At 50.6% G+C, this 18,869-nt stretch overlaps 2 protein-coding genes and 1 long non-coding RNA gene across 6 annotated transcripts in view; 2 read left to right on the top strand and 1 right to left on the bottom strand.

The window, feature by feature from the left end:
- Positions 1 to 1,137: 1,137 nt before the first annotated feature.
- On the bottom strand, positions 1,138 to 9,774 carry LOC145507159 (uncharacterized). Its single transcript, XR_014054622.1, has 2 exons — positions 9,654 to 9,774; positions 1,138 to 1,265 (listed from the first exon to the last, which is right to left on the bottom strand). It is a non-coding gene; the product is annotated as an uncharacterized LOC145507159 (long non-coding RNA).
- Positions 4,373 to 6,750, top strand: LOC145507158 (olfactory receptor 6B2-like). Its single transcript, XM_081493096.1, is given in 2 exon segments — positions 4,373 to 4,520; positions 4,523 to 6,750. Coding segments are annotated over 2 exon segments (900 nt in total). The 3' UTR covers positions 5,275 to 6,750.
- A 39-nt stretch (positions 9,775 to 9,813) lies between the features above and the next one.
- The window catches only part of NDUFA10 (NADH:ubiquinone oxidoreductase subunit A10), a 36,360-nt gene continuing 27,304 nt past the window's right edge, over positions 9,814 to 18,869 (top strand). For 2 of the 4 annotated variants that reach the window (XR_014054621.1, XM_081493094.1), the window contains exons 1-5: positions 9,814 to 9,962; positions 15,107 to 15,275; positions 16,141 to 16,356; positions 16,859 to 16,945; positions 18,413 to 18,534. Coding sequence is in view for 3 of the 4 variants with exons in the window: in XM_081493094.1 (XP_081349220.1) it covers positions 9,888 to 9,962; positions 15,107 to 15,275; positions 16,141 to 16,356; positions 16,859 to 16,945; positions 18,413 to 18,534 (669 nt within the window). In the remaining variant the exon portion in view is untranslated. Of the gene's footprint in view, positions 10,096 to 15,106; positions 15,276 to 16,140; positions 16,357 to 16,858; positions 16,982 to 18,367; positions 18,535 to 18,869 lie in introns of all 4 variants that reach the window. The other 2 variants (XM_081493093.1, XM_081493095.1) reach the window with 2 other exon arrangements.

Genomic DNA, 18,869 nt, shown 5'->3' with positions numbered 1-18,869 from the left:
CCGAGTCAGGGAGATGTCTAACTGCTCAGCAGAGCCCGCGGCAAAGGGGAGAAGAAGCAGGAGGAGACGGGACAGGGCCGCATGCAGAGCGGCAGGGGTGGCTCAGCTCTGAAGGAGCCCCGCGCCCACAGCTGGAGCCAGGTAACAGAGGGGCCGCGGGCGCTAACAAACTTGAGGGCAGCCTGGGGAGCAGGAGTGGTCTTACACCGTCCTGGGGTCCAGCCTGTCTGAGGGTCTAGCCTGCGTGGGCGTGCAGGAACTCCGACCATGCTGCCCCAGACCTTTCAAGTTTTCAAGAGAAGCTAGAAATCTGTGCTTCTCCGTGGAATGTTCTGATTGTCCAAAACAATGGCCAAAGTGAGGGCGTAAAGAATTTTCTGTGATAAAACATGTAGCATAAGATAGGGTTGTGATAACAGTGGTGTCTGGGAGGGGCTCTTGGAGTTGCTCAGCTCCATTTAAGCTCTCCCTCTGCCTCACCACGAAATCTGACCCCCCAAGTATTTTAAAATGTCACTCTTAATCTTTGACTTATTCATTAACAACCAAAGTCCAAAGAGTGGCTTCTGCCTCCACACATGTGGGCCACGCTCTCCACTCCGTGGTGCCCATGGACAAGGAGGGCAGGGCTGGTGGACCGTTGAGTACTGATGTTTTATCCATCAGATGTCTGCTTTCTGGTGTTTCATATAAAGAAAAGACTCATTTAGTTTTTTAACAAATATTTAACAGATGACCTTGGAATCATTCATTAAGCAATCCTCCCTTTTCTTCCTAATTATATCCCATGAGATCTGATTTGGAACTTTTTATCTAAGAGCTAGAGATAGAGATAGTTGAAGAGCCGACTCCTTGGAAAAGACCCTGATGCTGGGAAAGATTGAGGGCAGGAGGAGAAGGGGACGACAGAGGATGAGATGGTTGGATGGCATCACCCACTCAATGGACATGAGTTTGAGCAAACTCCAGGAGACGGTGAAGGACAGTGAAGCCTGGTGTGCTGCAGTCCATGGGGTCAGAGAGTCAGACACGACTGACAACTGAACAAAAACAGCTTACTGTTTTCACACTGTCCCATTGACTAAGTGGCAGCACTCATTATGTTTGACATTTATTTTATTAAACCATTACTTTCACTTTATTGTATTTTCTCATCTCCAAAATAGCAAGTCCTCTTCACTAATCCTCTCCTTTCTTTTTCCTGAACCTTCTTTGATATTCCCATCTGTTCATACTTGAAGATGGTTTTTAAGGATTATTTCATTCTGTTTTAAGGAAAATAAGATTTGGTGAGATTTCAACTGTGACCAAAGCTTCCCTGGTAGCGCTAGTTGTAAAGAACCCGCCTGCCAATGCAGGAGACATAAGAGACGGGGGCTCAACCCCTGGGTCAGGAAGATCGCCTGGAGGAGGGATGGCAATCCACTCCAGTATTCTTGTCTGGAGAATCCCATGAACAGAGGAGTTTGGGGGGCTACAGTCCATGGGGTCGGACAGAGTCAGACATGACTGAAGCGACTTAGCACATGCATGCACAACTATTATCAAGTTAAATTTCAAAATCCACTTGGAAATATTGACAGCTTTACAATATATCTTCAAGGGACATTTTCATGATTAATTGCTGGTAACCCCGGGATTGAACCTGTCTCTTAAGTCTCCTTCATTGGCAGATAGGTTCTTTACCACCAGTGCCACCTGGGAAGCTATATAGGAAGACTACAGCTTTAATATTGTTTTGAAATCCCTTAATCAATTATGTGTGAACTTGGGCAAACTTTGGGAGATGGTGAGGGACAGAGGGGCCTGGTGTGCTACAGTCCGTGGGGTTGCAAATAGTCAGACCCGACTGGGTGACTGAACAACACCAACAATCAATTATAATCTGGGTTTTCTAGGTTAAAGACATGTTATCTGGAAATAATGACAGTTTGTCTACTTCTTTATCCATTTTTATAGTAGGTAGTAGAGAGCAGCATTTTTACTTCTCAGTGGTTTTAAAGACCCATCTTCATCCTAGGCTCTGCGGATTGTGAGCGATTCTGGTACTAACCACAGGGATGTCACAGGCTGTTGGCTGAGCGAGAGGTTTTTTTCCTTACCTGAAGTCATGATTTGTTGGAAGTCATTGCTAAGAGAATCTACAGCACACGGTATTGACATTTTTGACTTGTTTTTAAATTTTTATTGGAGCACAGTTGATTTATAATGTTGTGTTAGCTTCAGGTGTGCAGCAAAGCGATTCAGCCATAGATTCTTTTTGGTTATAGGTTATTACAAGATGTTGAGTGCAGTTCCCTTTGCTACAGAGGACGACTCTGCTGGTTCTCTATGTTATATACAGTAGTGTGTATGTGTCTGTTAATCCCAACCTCCTACTAAAGTACCCCCTACTTGCCCCTTTGGTAACCATAAGCTTATTTTCTATGTTGAGTCAGAGATTATTTATATATTAATATTCAAATAAGTCACTTATTTGGGGATGGCAAATATATAAAAAGTCTGGAATCAGTTTTGATCAAAGCCTTTCTGCATCAGCGGGACTCCCGTCATCATTCTGATACATTCGATCACCCGGCAGCCTCCTGTGTTCTGAGCTCTGCTTGTCTGCGGCATTCGTTCTCCTCATGTGCTTCTGGGTGCTATTTCCTGGCTTTTCATTTGAGTTTTATAACTACAGTAACACACAGACACACACACAGACGCACACACGGTAGGTCACTGGCATACAGTTCTCCTTTTGTGGGAGGGAATTTGTCACTTTGTGGAATGAACTGGGAAATTTCCATGCCCTGTGACAATTTACAAGCCACGAGAAAGCTCTGCTCCCGAGAGAAGTGGAAGATTCATGCTGGTTCAGCATCTGAGCCGTGGCTCTCTCTGAAGCATCTCTAACAGTTCTTATGTTTATATCGTGGGGACGTGCGGCCTTCTGCCTTGTCAGTTTTCTCAGAAAGCGGGGACCTTGAGACTCTAACATTGCCCAGCCCGTGAGTGCCTTTAGGAATTGTCTAAGCTCTTGGCACGTCATTTTCATCTGTGAAATTAAGCTAGAAGAAAACCACAGCATAAACCTCTGCCTTTTCGTCTGATGATACTACTTATTTTGTGACTTTCTGTTTTATAGCCTGTTAGAATAGTGTCAGAGGGCAACCTGAAGCTCTAACAGTCCATCTTAGTAATTCCGAATCTCTAGCCTGCACCCAAATGGGCTCAGTTTCTCTTGTTGAAGCCCCGTGGGAAGAGTCGTGGCCTCAGCGTCTGAGGACCCGTGTGTCTTGGTGAGTCCCTGGACTTTTCGCTGTGAGCCTCAGATTTTCACCTGAAAAATGTGAGCCTTGTTTCCCCATGGCCATGGTGAGGGTTACAAGAGGGAATTTCTGTGACTTACATCTGATACGTGGTAAGGGCTAGGGTTGGGAAGATCCCAGAGCCTGGCAGGCTACAGCCTACAGGCTGGCTCTGGGGGACCTGCCTGCAGGGTGGAGAAAGCATGCTGGGGCAGCCCCTGGCCTGTTCTGGAGACACTGTATATAGAGCTCTGTCCTCAGGCCCCGTCACACACCTCCCCATCACCCTGGTCATGGACTCACTGGGCAGGTGGCTCCTCCCTCAGTGATGACAGGCCCCTCGAGAATGGTCTGGACTCCCCCACTCTGCTGCTCCAGCCCCTCTGCCTTCTGCTTTCTCTCCTCCAGAACCCCGCTGACACCTCCCCTTGCTGGTACCACCCTCGGGAGTTTCTGATGTTGTGGGGCTTTATCTTTTCATCCTTTACCATATTCCAAGGGTTCCTCGAGGCAACAACTCTCTCCTGGGAGAGACCTGGAGGAGGTCTCTCCTCTCCTAGAGGAGTTGACCTGGGAGGCTCCTCCTGCTCTTCAGACCCCCAGCTCTGTGGAGAGATGCCATGGATCTGGGGTCTGGCTGGCCAGAGAGACCCATAAACCCTACCAGCCCCTAGTGTCCCTTCCTCTTACAAAATCACCTCTGAAACCAGGTGAAGGACCAAGTATCTTATATTGTAGCCAAGGACTGTGGACATCCTTTATGGTTATTAGACTCCTTGGGAAAAGTCCAGGTTATAAAAGCAATCAGATGATTTGAAGATCACCCAGGGGAGGAAAAGGGCAGGGTATCCCAGAGCCCCACCTGCTCTCAGGGTGTCCAGTCCCCAGGAGACCTAGACCCCCCCACACTGAGTGCTTCAGTCTAGAGACAGTTTCTGTTCTCCTGCTGTCCGAGGAGACAGGCAGCGCCTCCTTGGGTCAAAACCCACCCCCAGGCTGACCTCTGCTTTCTCTCCCCAGCCGCCCCTGGCTCTCGTCTGGCGCGAAGGTTGTTTGTGGCCCTGGGAGCCCCGCACAGGAGGATGAGGGGGGAGAACGTGACCCAGGTCAGCGTCTTCATCCTGGTGGGCTTCCCCACGGCCCCGCGGCTGCAGTACCTGCTCTTCCTCCTCTTCCTGCTCACCTACCTCTTCGTGCTGGTGGAGAACCTGGCCATCATCCTCACCGTCTGGGGCCCATGTACTACTTTCTGGGCTCCATGTCTTCCCTGGAGATCTGGTGCGTGTCTGACATCATCCCCACGATGCTGGACGGCTTCCTCCTGCGGAGGAGGTGCATCTCCTTCGTGGGCTGCATGACCCAGCTCTACTTCTCCAGCTCCGTGGTGTGCACCGAGTGTGTGCTCCCGGCCTCCATGGCCTATGACCGCTACGGGGCCATCTGCCACCCCCTGCGCTACCAAGCCACCATGACCACGGGGCACTGTGTCCAGCTGGTGGCCTTCTCCTTCATGAGTGGCTTCACCATCCCCGTGACCAAGGTCTGCTTTATCTCCGGCGCCACGTTCTGTGGTCCCAGCGTCCTGAACCACTTCTTCCATGACATCTCCCCCATCCTCAAGCTGGCCTGCACGGACTTCTCGACCACTGAGCCGGTCGACTTTGTCCTGGCCTTCCTCATCCTGGTGTTCCCGCTAGTGGCCACTGTGCTGTCCTACGGGCACATCACCCTGGCCGTCCTGCACATCCCCTCGGCCATGGGCCGCTGGAGAGCCTTCTCCACCTGCGCCTCCCACCTCACCGTGGTCACCATCTTCTACATGGCCATGATCTTCATGTACGTCCGGCCCCAGGCCATTGATTCCCGGGGCTCCAACAAGTTCATCTCTGCTGTTTACACTGTCCTCACCCCCATTATCAACCCCTTGATCTACTGTCTGAGGAACAAAGAGTCCAAGGGTGCCTTGAAAAGGCTCTGGTCTTAGGCCAGGTTTCAAAGCAGCACAATTAACTGTCCTATAGTCTAATCTGTGATGGTAATAACATCTTATCTTCCATTTGAGAATTGTTTGCCTATTCCAATATCATGAAAATATTCTCCTGTGTAACTCCACAAGCTTTGATGTTTTACCTTTCATGTCTTGATTTATAGCCCACCAGAAATTGGTTTTTATTTACAGTATGAGATCTGGGTCAGCATTAATTCTTTTCTATATGTATATGAAATTGACCAGAACCCACTCTTTGTTGAAAAGACAATGCTGTGCCGTCTGCAAAATTACCCTTTTCATAAACCAAGTATCTATCTATTCTCATTGCTTTTTGGACTCATTTTGTCTCATGGGCTGTTTGTCTATTCATGTGTATTATGCTCTTGATGTCAAGCCCAAGAATTCTTTCCCTAATCCTAAGTCCCGAAGGTTTTCTCCTATGGCTTCTAAGGGCTTCATAGCTTTGCCCTTACAGTGAAGGGCCATGATCCACTGTGAGTCCAGTTTTGTATACGGTGCAATGGGCATACTAAGGTTTGTAGTCGATGGACATCCAACTGCTGTAATGTCATTTGCTCAAAAGGCTGTCATTCCTTTGCTGAGCTGCACTGCACCTTTGGAAAGCATCAGTCGACAATACTGGTGCTGATTTATTTCTGATCTCTTTGTCAGTCCCTCTGCCAGGACCATGTGGTCTCAATTAACGTAGACACAGAGTGAATCGTCAACAGTGGAGAAATGATCCCCCACTTCACTCTTCCTTTTCCAAATGGCTGCTGCTCTTCTAGGGCCTGGACAAGCGAATTTTATTACAAGCTCATCTACGTCAATAAAAATCTTGTTGAGACTTTGACAGGACTTGCGTTAAACTTACAGATCAGTTGGGGGAGAATTCTCGTTGTCTCTGTTGAGTCTTCTCGTGTTGTGTAGCTTTCAGCATACATATCTTATATGTTTTGCTAGATTTATAAATCTTTTGCTAGACTTACACCTAAGTATTATATTTTTGGAGCAATCATAAATGGCATTGCATTCTTTTTGTTTCCACTTGCTTTTCTGTTAGTATACAGAAATTCAGTTGATTTTCATGTTGACTTTGTAACCTGAGATCATGCTGAATTCACTTATTATTTCTAGGAGTTTTTTGTAGATTGCTTGAGTTTTCTACATAAACAATCATGTTATCTACATATACAGATAGTCTTACTTCTTCCTTTCCAATCTGTATGCCTTGAAAATAAAGTTAGTCATTCAGCTGTGTTCGACTCTTTGTGACTCCATGGACTGTAGCCCACCAGGCTCCTCTGACATGCATGTGATTCTTCAGGCAAGAATACTGGAGTGGGTTGCCATTTCCTCCTCCAGGGAATCTTCCCGACCCAAGGATTGATCCTGTGTTTCCGGCACTGGCAGGTGGAGTCTTTAACGCTGAGCCACCAAGGAAGCCTGCAGATATTGTAGCCTGTTTCTTATTTTAGAAAGATTAGAAGGAAAGCATCAGTCTTTCACTATTAAGTATGATGTTTGCTATAGGTTTTTGTAGATGTTTTTTATCAAGTAATTAGTAAATTGTTGCACTTTATGTGATTTCAGGATAATGCAGCTATATGTTTGTTACAATAAGTCCCCTACATACAAACATTCAAGTTGCAGACTCTCAAAGCTTTGGCTGCGTGTTTGTGTGTCCAATCACACAAGCAGAACTGTACACAAAGGTTGTAGCAGCCATTCAGAATGCAAGCCAGTGTTACTATGTCATCCATGAAGAGAAAAAAAGAGGTACTACCCAGACATCACTGGATCCTTTTTTTTTTTCAAGAGGGTGGACAGAACTGAACCCAGGAAGGAACCAGAACCTGTGCCATCCATGTCATGTGTGAGTGAAACAGCAGCTCACCCTCCATCTCCTGTTGCTGATGACCCTTCAGTTCTAACATCTCCCACCTCCTCTCTCTCCTCCAGTCAGTAACTCTTCTTGCCTGTTCAATCCATGCCAGCCCTTGTATGCCAGCTGTTGGTATGTACTACTGCACTTTTCAAGGTACTGTATGTACTGTCAGGTTAAACATGTTTTTTGTTTGCTTGTTTTTTATATATTGTGAAAAGTATTATAAAGCTATTACAATACAGTATTAGTCAATTGTGTTAGTTTGGTACCTAGGCTCACCTTGTTGGACTTAGAAATGTGTTCTCAGAACAGAACTCGTTCAAGCACAGGGGACTTAATGTATTGTGGTTTTAAAAGTATCTCATACTGATCCAGAAAAATCCACCTTTCTCTCTTATAAGCTAATATTGAACTTCTGCTCATTTGGTTTCACTGCTATAGTTAAGTGATTATACAATTGCTCCAACTGAAGCTGGACAGATAGGCTAGAGAATCATAAATGGAGCTCATTTGCAGGGACATTCCTGAGAGCACTGCTTCCTCTCCCTCTGTTTCTAGATATGGAATGGCAGTACCTGGTCATGGCTGGCTGTCCAGATCCCAGAACAAATATTCTTGTGAACCATCTTACTATTAGGGACATTGAACATTTATTTCTGTGCACCAACAGCTCAACTTACTCTAGATACAAGAGTATTTCTGTTTAACTAAGTAAGCTTTAGTTTTAAAAAAGTAGTTGGGGAAACACTATATATAACAAACCATGCCTTCCTACAATATTCATCTTAAACTTTAGGGTTAAGAGTCCTCAGGTCTGCCCCTGTGGATGCCTCCTGTCTCAGATCCATAGCTGGAAGCAGGAACCAGGGAACAGAGGAGACCAGGCCTGGAAAGGCCCTTGACAGAAAGGCAGTTCCCAAAACAGAGTGGTGGGTGCAGGGCCAAAGAGACTGACCATGTGATTCCATTTGGGGGAGTAGTTTCCAGCTGGCCCCAGTGGTAAAGAATGCGCCTGCTAATGCAGGAGATGAGGGTTCGATGCCTGGGTCAGGAAGATCTCCTGGAGGTGGAAATGGCAAACAGCTCTAGTATTCTTGCCTGGAAAATCCCTTGGACAGAGGAGCCTGGCGGGCTACAGTGCATGGTTTCACAAAGAGTCGGACATGATTGTGTCTGTGTTTGCGCGCGCGCACACACACACACACACACAAGGTTGTTTGAGAAAACTTAGGACAGTGATATCCTTAGGACAGTGATATTTAACTTAAGGTTATTTTGCTTTCCGCTGAGATCTCGCTCTCTTTTTCACTATGCCATCAGCACAAAGTTAATAAACACAGAACTTGGTCTTGGGAAGTGATAAGAAGGATGTGTGTTTGCTTGGGTGAAGCAGGAAAGAACCAAGTGCTGGAGCGACTATGCACATTGGCTAGTGGCACGAGGCCAGAGAACCTGACGGGGAGGCGTCCCCACCCTCACCCCCACCTTCTCAGACATACTGGCAAGGACGTGGGGCTTCCCAGACATGACAATGTGGAGCCAGCTCTTGGGTAATAAGTGGTGACTCCACCGGGCCACATGGCTCGGGGCTATCTGGTCACACCTGGTCATCTAAGTGTATTTGAGGCACACCTGTGCTGTGTGAGGAGTCTGCTTGGGGCTGAAGGCACAGTGGTGCAGGATCTGGACACGGCCCTTGTTCTCGGACAACCTATAGAGCCGTGTTTCTCTCAGTGTGGGTCGTTCACATCAGAACCTGCTGGAAGCTTGCTAAACAGATTTTAGCGCCCATCCCAGATCTTCTAAATCAGACCCTCCGGCACTGGGGGCTGGGGATCTGAATTTTGAACAAGCAGTTCTCTTACTGGAGACACATCCATTGAAAGGACATTTGTTGTGACGACTCCATGACCATTCCGAAAAGTTTAAAACCAAATGAATGTTAAACAACACCTAGGGTATTAAAAACAATACGCCTGAGGAGGAGGAGGGTGAGGCTTGTAAGACCTTTTCAAATGGCAGGTGTAGTAGGAAAGAAATCTCAAGCGCCGTGCGCCGGGAAGGCCGGTCCTGGTCCCGACCGACCCCTCTTCAAGAGCCTCTCTGAGGATCGCGCTTGTCCGGCGTCCGCTCTCACACCGGCCCTCCTTTAACCCCCTGGCCGCCCTCCTAGCCTCCGGTGGTTTGTGAGCTGCGGAGACACTTCCAAGGTGACTCTGAAGTCCGCCCCTGCATTCCTGGGGAGTCGGGACGGTGGGGTGCGCCCTGGACGCGGATGAGGCGCGATAGTAACTACCGGGCCCCAGGCAGCTTCAGCTCCCCACACGGCGCCACCTCAAAACCCGCGGCGGGCGGGCCTCCCTTTAAGATCCAGGTGGCGAGAGGCCCGTCCCTCAGAACCCAGGAGGCGGTCGAGCCTCTCGAGGACCCGGGCGAGCCTCCCCTGGGAACCTAGGCAGCGGGAGGGCAACCCCTCGTAACTCACCTCTCAGAACTCGGGCGGCGGGCGGGCCCTAAGACGCAGAGACGAGGCGGACGCCAAGGGAGACCCCTGGCGGACCAGCCCGCGCCTGTGCGCTGCGCGCGCCGCCTGAACGTTCCCGTCTGGCGCGGCGCGGACACCCCGGCCGTGACGTCACGGCGGCGCGCCGGCAGCGGGAGAGGACCCCGTTGCGACCGCGTCCCCTCAGGTCCTTGAGCCGGTGCAGACCGTGGAGCTATGGCTTCGAGGCTGCTGAGACTTATCCCCGCGTCCACGGCTTCGCGGGGCCTCGCGGCGGTCGCCCCGCGCGTGGTGAGCCGGCGGCGGGCGGGAGCTGCGGGGGCGACCTCTCTTGTCCTCCTGGCGCCGCCCCTTCCTCACCTCCCCGGGCCTCCCAGGGCCCTTCCCGGCGGGGGGATCCCACTGTCCTCTGAAGTGACTGGTCGTGAGTTGCGAGGGCAGAGCTTGGGAGGGCCGCCAGCTTCTTCAGGCCATTTTCTCTCAGCTCCAAGTAGAACGTGGGGCTCGGAGTGAATGGGCCGCCTGGCCACCCTGCTGGGGGAAGCCAGTTTACAGCGGTTGTGGGGTGGGCGAGTGAGCAGGTGTGTTGAGCCGGGGCGGAGGGCGCTCATTCACTCTTTAACTCCTGAGGCGTCACTGTCAGTGGCCGGCTAAGGGGTGAGTGACGGAGAGCGGAAGTGGCAGAAGGCGTTCAGGTCAGATCTGGAAGCATTAGGAGACCTTCTGGAATGACACTGTACGCAGAGCCAACAAGACATGCAAAATGAGTTGTGTCAGGAAAACCATTTTATGGTAGTGACTGTATCATAGCTTCTGTGGCTCCTAGTGACTGGAGGAACTTTGGTGGCAAATTGTAAAGGGACTTGACCTCTGTGCTCAGGATTTTGATGAGCAAAGGTTATTGAACAGAACAGTGCAGTGGTCTTTTTTTTTTTTTAATTAGTTTATCTATTTTTTAACTTTACAATATTGTATTTGTTTTGCCATACATTGACATGAATCCACCATGGGTGTACCTGATTTCCCCTTCCAGACCCCCCCCCCACCTCCTTTCCCCATCCCAAAAAGTTATATAAATGTCTTTAGGAGATAATTCAGGCTGCAAGAGAGAAGAAAAAGAGAGAGAGAGATAATTGTGTTTAACACCCAGTATACTTCTCTGCATTAGTGGAAGTGAGAGCCCCAGGACAGAGGGGGTGCTACTCTGCTGCGGGGTGCTCACTAGATGGACCCACCTGTGACTGTGTCCAGTCCTGAGCATCACTCCCTGCAGGGAATATAGATGGATTTCAGTAGGTCCAGAGAAAAATGAGTAGGATGCAATGGGTATGCAGCTTGTTATTAGGTTGGTGCAAAAGTAATTTTATTTCACATTGTTAAAATACATTCTTAAATGTGGTTATGTTATACATCATTTTAGTGCATATTTCTCACTTTATGTTTTTTTGGTAATGACATTACTTCTTGTGTATTTTGCATTTACTTTAGACTAGGGAAATGATATTAGACAAAAAGCAAATTTGCGTGATTTTTTTATTTGAGTTCAAAATGGGTTGTAAAGCAGTGGAGACAATTCACAACATCAACGCGTTTGGCCCAGGAACTGCTAATGAACGTACAGTGCAGTGATGGTTCAAGAAGTTTTGCAAAGTAGACAAGAGCCTTGAAGGCGAGCTCAGTGGCCAGCCATCGGAAGTTGACAGTGACCAATTGAGAGGATCATCAAAGCTGATCCTCTTTAAACTACACGAAAAGTTGCTGAAGAACTCAGCATCGACCATTCTGTGGTTGTTTGACATTTGAAGCAAATTGGAGAGGGGAAAAGCTCAGTAAGTGGGTGCCTCATGAGCTGACTGAAAATTTTTAAAAAATCGTTATTTTGAAGTGTCGTCTTCTCTTACTTTATGCAACAATCAGCAATGACCAGCTCAGTGGTTGTACTGAGAAGTAGCTCCAAAGCACTTCCTAAAGCCAAGCTTTCACCAAAAAAACATCATGGTCATTGGTGGTCTGCTGCCCGTCTGATCCACTACGGATTTCTGAATCTTGATGAAACCATTACATCTGAGAAGTATGCTCAGCAAATCGATGAGATGCACAGTAAACTGCAGCACCTGCAGCCGGCACTGGTGAACAGAATGGGCTCAGTTCTCCACGACAACACCCGACTGCATGTTGCACAACCAACACTTTAAAAGTTGAACAAATTGGGCCACGAAGTTTTGCCTCATCCACCATATGCACCCGACCTCTCGCCAACCGACTACCACTTCTTCAAGCACCTTGATGACATTTTGCAGGGAAAACACTTACACAAACAGCAAGAGGCAGAAAATGCTTTCCAAGAGTTCACTGAATCCCAAAGCATGGATTTTTACCCTATAGGAATAAACAAACTTATTTATTGTTGGCAGAAACATGTTGATTGTAATGGTTCCTATTTTGTTTAACAAAGATGTATTTGAGCCTGGTTATAATCATTTAAAATTCACTGTCCGAAACCGCACTTACTTTTTCATCAACCTAATGCTAAGTCACCTCAGTCGTGTCCGACTCTGTGCGACCCCATAGATGGCAGCCCAGCAGGCTCCGCCATCCCTGGGATTCTCCAGGCAAGAACACTGGAGTGGGTTGCCATTTCCTTCTCCAATGCATGAAAGTTAAAAGTGAAAGTGAAGTCGCTCAGTCGTGTCCGACCCTTCGTGACCCCATGGGCTGCAGCCTACTAGGCTCCTCCATCCATGGGATTTTCCAGGCAAGAGTCATCAACCTAATAGTTGAGGAATAATTGAAGAAATTGGAAATATGTTATGAAAGATCACTTACTCCATGTGATTCCAGAAAGCAGAAAAATGGGACTGAGGATAGGAAATTACAGAAAGACTATCATAAGTGTAAAGAAGCACTTTCCAAAGATTTTGAAGTCAGAATGGCTGATCGCTTTCTATAGACGTTACTGCGCACCTGCTCTGTGCCACATCTTGTGGTGTCTTCAGGTTGGGGACACGGATGAGGAACAGTTTGCACGTGGCTCAGAGGTAGCCTGGAGGAGTGAGTGAAAGTCACTCAGTCGTGTCTGACTCTTTGCGACCCCATGGACCATACAGTCCGTGGAATTCTCCAGGCCAGAATCCTGGAATGGGGAGCCTTTCCCTTTTCCGGGGACAAGAGTGATTGATTTCCAGGATGGCAGGTACCAATGTGATTAACCCCCTCACTTGTCTCTGCTCCTCTTCCCCCATCCAGTGCCCTTGGCACCAGCTACCCTGGTCTGCTGACCTTTGCAGTGCTCTAGCCTCAGGGCATTGGCGCTCACTGTTCCTCTGCCCAGATGTCCACATGGCCAGTTCCCTCACTGCCTTCCAGTCTTTGTTCAGATGTCAGTCTCTGTAAGGGTTGTGTGACCACCCTTTTTAATGTACATCCCACCCCATTCACTGTGCTCCCTCTGCAGCACTCCCTCTATAATTTCCTTTTTGCTTTGTTATCCTGTGGAATCTTTTTGCCTCACTGCTGTATCCCCATATCCTATCTAGGAAAAGGACAGAGTGGTACGGGAATCGAGAAACAGTTGTTGAATGGATAAGTGAATGACTGACTGACATACAGTTGCTGCTAAGTGACTTAGGATCCTCGGTTGTTGGGATTTGAGACTTTGGGAATACGGAGACTCCCCTGCCGTTTACTAAGCTGGTCTCCTGCCGATGGGCCTTTGGGTGGTTTGTCTTTATCGTTCTGCCTGTTGGCTCCTTTGGTTGCGACGGTTCTCAGATCCTCTTGTGTCTGAGGACTACGGCAGTTTCGGGCAGAACTGGATGGGCAGCTTCTCCCTTGATGGCACTCGTCTGGTATCTTCTTGTGCCTAGACTGGGGTTGTGTGTTCTGGGGAGGAAGGGCACAGAGGGCAAGTGCCGTCCTCCTTGCATACTGTGCAGGGCACGCTGTGAACGTGACTCGTCACCGTTGACCTTTTTCACCTGCCTGGAGTAGCAGCAGTGTCTCTGCTGTGAAGTTACTCTTTCCTTCCCGCTTTCCGTCGAGTCCTATTTGGAGGGAAGTCACTGCCTGCAGCCCCCACCCAGGGAGTGGGGATTGTTCTCTGTCCCCAGGGCAGAGTATCCACATGAATTATCTGGAATTCTATTGTGTGGGAGGTTTGTCTCTCTTCCACACTTATATATTTATACCAGTACGGACTGTGTGTATTTTTTTTGTATTTCGGGGTAAAACTCGGTGCAGCTGTACTCTGTTGCTCAGACTGTTCCAGCTGTGGCCATTGGGCGCTCGTTCAGGGGGCTCCTGTATCCCTGCAACCTGCCCCTCCCGCTGTGTGTGTGAGCACTTCCTTACGACCTGGCCCAGCGGGAGGGTAGCCATAGAATCAGCCACTTCTCCGGGGAGCCCTTGCTCCTTTGACTGGAGAACAGCATGAGAAGCCAAGATCTAGGTGCTCGGTGTAGTGATCCTGGGACGGTGGTGCTCTTGTCGCTTTTGGCAGACAGAGCAGGGGAGTCCATTGTACGCACCTCTGTGAATACCTGTGTCCGTGAGTGTTTCCCTGTTGACCCCCTGTGTCTGTAGTAAACTGGACGTGAATTCACACCGACGTCTCTAGCTCTAGCCCAGTACCGCACAGGGCATTCCAGCTCTTCCTGTGCTGATCTGTGGGGTTATTTTGGAGGAGGGGGCAGTGGCGAGGCGTGGTGTTTGAGTTTCAGTGTGGAGAAGAGATCTGGATGCTGGTGACAGGAGAAGCAGGCTTTTGCGTTGCAGACAAGGGATGTGAGATGGCCTCTGTCAGTGTGCCGAGGGGAGGGAGGGGCCGCTTGCCAGAGAGACTTAAGGGTTGGGGTCAGTGGGGTTGTGTGTGTGGTGATGGAGCTGGAGGAAGGAGGAGGGGGTCACAGGTGACTCTCGCCTTTGTTCTGCTTGGTGGATGAGGGGAGCTTATGAGGGGGAGCAGATGGGGGTCAGGTGTGGATGCTGAATTTCAGTTTTAGGTCTGTTAGCTTTCAGCTACTTTCATGACATCAGAAGCTGTTTAAAAACATGAGATAACCCATTCCAGAGACAGAGGCCTGAACTAGAGAAATGTTCTCTGTTCCCTTCCTCCCTGCCTCCCCTCCATCCTGCTTTTCTTTCATTCACACACACACACATACATACATACATACATACAATTGTTATTGAACAAGGTAGATGTCTCCCGTTCCAGGCTCTGAGGATTTAGCCGTGGTCAAAACAGTATCCTGCCTTTATGAGCTTATGTTGGGGGTGGGGCTAGGAGATGGTAATTAAACAAATAGGTTGTAAAGATGTCGATGTTGGTTCTTTTTGTCACCGAGGGTCCTCTTGGCATTTATGTCTAATAGTTGCTAATGCGTGCAGTAACCACGATACTCATGTGGTGGTGATGTTTGGTGTGTGTTTTTCAGGGAGGAATTCATACAAGTGTCCAGTGCAAGCTGCAGTATGGCCCGTTGGCGTACGTACTTGGTGAAAGAACAACCAAAAAGATGACAGAAAACAGCAAACTGATAACTGTAGACGGCAATATATGTTCTGGAAAAAGCAAACTTGCGAAAGAAGTAGCAGAGAAACTAGGTATGAACTTGTGTTATGCAGAATCACAGCGTGTTTTCAGATAAACAGTTCCTTGTCTGGGTGTGGTTTTATTTTCATAGTGAGTAGGTAGAACTGGGCCTAGGGTAGGTATTTTACATTTTTGAAGCACTTCTTGAAAAAGCTGTTTTTAATCTTCCTGATAAGGGAAATTTTTGAAGTCCAAGCTGGTTGTGAGTTTAGATTGGGATTTTATGTTGACGACGTAAGCTGAGCACTTGCCTGTGAGCAGTCTCACTTGTGTAACAGCCCCTGGAGCACGCCCGATGGTCCGCTCTCGCTCACAGACATGTGCCCTCAGTAGGAAGGGGTGGCACGCAGCTGCCTCGTGCAGAGCCAGGCGTCCCCCCCACCGCCCCGGTTCTGACTCTGGGCCGGTGTCGTCTGAGAGCCAGGTGTCCCGTGGTTCTGACTCTGGGCCGGTGTCTTCCGAGAGCCAGGCATCCCCCGACTCTGACTCTGGGCCGGTGTCGTCCGAGAGCCAGGCGTCCCCTGGTTCTGACTCTGGGCCGGTGTTGTCCAAGCCCCTCCCCAGTATCTGACAGGCCGATGCCCACATGCACGCAGCGGACGCCCGCAGTTACAGGCGGCTCTCCCTCTTGGGCAGAGCTCACACGAGGCGGCGGGGGACCTGCTCTCGTCAGCCCTGGGCTTCATGCCGCCCCTGCACACATGATCTCCAGGGTCTCGCGTGCTCCCTTCTGCGCACCAGGAACGCAGGCATCAGGGTAACTTTCCTCAGGTCTCAGCCGACCGGCCGCAAGGACGGGTTCAGCTGGGTCCGCGCTGCTCCCTGTGGGGTGTGACGTTCCCGCATCATGTTTCGTCTGGCGGCTTGTCTCCTCAGGCCTGAAGCACTTTCCCGAGGCGGGCATCCACTATGCAGACAGCACCACCGGGGACGGGAAGCCCCTGCCTGTGAAGTTCAGTGGCAACTGCAGTTTGGAGAAGTTTTACGACGACCCAAAAAGCAACGACGGCAACAGCTACCGCCTGCAGGCCTGGCTGTACGCCAGCCGCCTGCTGCAGTACGCGGACGCCCTGGAGCACCTGCTGAGCACAGGTGCGTGTCCCTGCGTGGACAGCTGTCGGGCGTAGGCTGCACTCAGACCCCTTCTGGAATTCAGTCTCCTAGGTTGCCTCTCTGTAGAGCTGTTTTTAAGGGGTATTTGATGAGGCAAGTTCTGGCTTTCCAGTCAGATCATACTTGGGATCCACGATGGTGTGGTGGGGGGCTGACCCCGGGGTCTTACTCAGTGGTTGGGATGGGGTGGGGCGGGGAATCTACAGTTCAAAAACCAGTGCCTTTTCTCTGTTCGCTGACGTTTCTGTTGGATCTGCAAAAGAGCGAAACAGAACATTGTATTTCCGAAGTGGATAAGTATTCTAGTTTTAGAAAATGATTTTCTGCTTGAAAGTGCATATATGATATATGTTCTTTTGAAAATATTTGGTATGGAAATGGAGCTGTAAATAATTTTTTTCCGTTTCTAAAGTGAAAAGACTGGTTTTCACTGCTGTAATTACTGTCTTATTCTGATTTTTGTTTCCACGTCTTTAAACAGGACAGGGTGTGGTGTTGGAGCGTTCCATCTACAGTGACTTTGTCTTCCTGGAGGCCATGTACCGGCAAGGCTTCATCCGGAAGCAGTGTGAGTCGGCGGCAGGCTGGCCTTGTGGGCACGGGGGTGGCTTTGTAAAGGTCCTGCTAGACCCACCCTGCAGCTGGCACACGTTCTGTGAACGTCTGTTGTTAATAAGCAGATGAATGATACTGTCCCTCAGGAGAAGCCAGCCCCTGCCACCTCTTCCCTCCTAAAGTCATCCATCTCTCCCCTTGCGAGCACGGTGGAGAGCCTCAGCAGACAGCCTCACTGCGTGGCCTGTCCTGGAGCCTCCCTGCCTGCAGCCCCCATGGCTCATTCCTGGCCCTGTGAAGGCCGCCTTCTCTCCCGCACGTGCTGTTCCCATGCTTTTAGTGACAGGAGCGCTGGGTGGGCGGGTTGTTGGAGGTCCGACAAGTGGCCAGTGGACAAGGAGAAGGCTCCTGGTGACAGTCAACCTGGCCACTAGGCGTGAGGGAGCCTGGGGAGCGGCTGACCACGTCGAGACGGGGTGTCGGGGCAGTGTCCCTGGGCAGGCAGCCCCGGGTGAGCCACGATGCTGCCCTTGAGGGAGCAGCATGCGCTGCGGGCCCTGGCGAGGCTCGGAGAGGGGCTGGGTGCTGGGGGTGGGGGCGCACGAGGCGTGGGCACTGGGTTCTTCCTGAGAGTGCAGGGGAGCCCCTCGGAGGTTAGGCGAGGGAGCCGTGTGGTTCGGTTTGAGATCGTTTGTCTGAAGGATGTGTTCAGGGAAGGGAGGTCAAGAAGGAGGCCCTTGGCAGGAAGTTGGGGTTGGACAGGGCACCACAAGAGGAAGGCCCGCGGCGGGCAGTGGAGCGCCTGCTGGGCCAGCTGGGCCTGAGGCGCCCAGGACGTGCACGTGGCAGGCCTGTGGGAGAATAAGAGCACACCCACCCAGCCGAGGGGGCTCCCCACTGTACCCCACGTGCAGCCAAGGCCTGTGTGGATCTGGCCTGTAGAGAACTCTTAAAGTGAAGTGAAAGTGTTACTGGGCTGGGTTTAAATCCCAGTGTCTGACTTTGGACTCTTGTTTAGTCGCTCAGTCAGGTCTGACACTTTGAGACCCAATGGACTGTAGCCCACCAGGCTCCTCTGTCCATGGGATTCTCCAGTCAAGAATACCGAGGTGGATAGGCGTTTCCTCCTCCAGGGATCTTCCCGACCGGGGGATCAAACCTGCCTTTCCTCCATTGGCCGGCAGGTTCTTTACCACCGAGCCACCAGGGAAGCCCTTGACTGTGGGATAGTCAGCTGGTTTCTGTGGCCTGACCCTTGTGGTCTGTGGTGATGGGGAAGCACTGCTGTGTAGGGTGACTGTGGGCGCCGTGTGCCCGCGTGACGCGAAGGCAGCCGGCGGTCATGCATGACTGTCACGTGGCTGCAGGTTGACTTGCGGCTCTGAGCGTTGCCTGTGCCTTTGTCCCTTGGTGTGAGAGGGCCGTGTGTCTGCAGGCTGTCTGGACCGCTGGCTGACGGGTGGTGTCCCTCTCCTTCCAGGTGTGGAGCACTACAACCAGGTGAAGAAGGTCACCATCTGCGAGTACCTGCCCCCCCACGTGGTCGTCTACGTGGACGTGCCGGTTCCCGAGATCCAGAGCCGGATCCGGAAGAAGGGAAACGTAACTCAGCTTCCTGCCCTAGACCCGCCTCTGTGTGTTGGCGTTCGGGGCGGTGGAGTTGGCCCATGCTGGGAGACGGGCTCCCGATGGCCCCGCAGGGACCTGGGTGTGCACGCCCCGCCCCAGGGCACAGGTGCTGTGTGCTGGACTGCAGGCGGTCCTGGCTGCCCCCTGCTCCCCGGGCCCCCCGGCCCCAGTGCGCCCTGCCCCCGTCCCCCGTGCCTGCGTCTGCTGACACACGCGGGGCTGGGACGACGGCCGTGCCTCCTGACGAGGCCGCCCTTCCTGCTTCTCATGACGGGCTTGTCATGCTCTCGTGTTCCCTGCAAGTTGGG

The sequence above is a fragment of the Giraffa tippelskirchi genome, chromosome 5 (genome assembly GCF_054371585.1).
Source record: "Giraffa tippelskirchi isolate mGirTip1 chromosome 5, T2T-mGirTip1v1.2.pri, whole genome shotgun sequence".
Lineage (NCBI taxonomy): Eukaryota > Metazoa > Chordata > Mammalia > Artiodactyla > Giraffidae > Giraffa > Giraffa tippelskirchi.
Note: the sequence above shows the minus strand (reverse complement) of the source record. Positions and strands in the feature narration are given on the sequence as shown.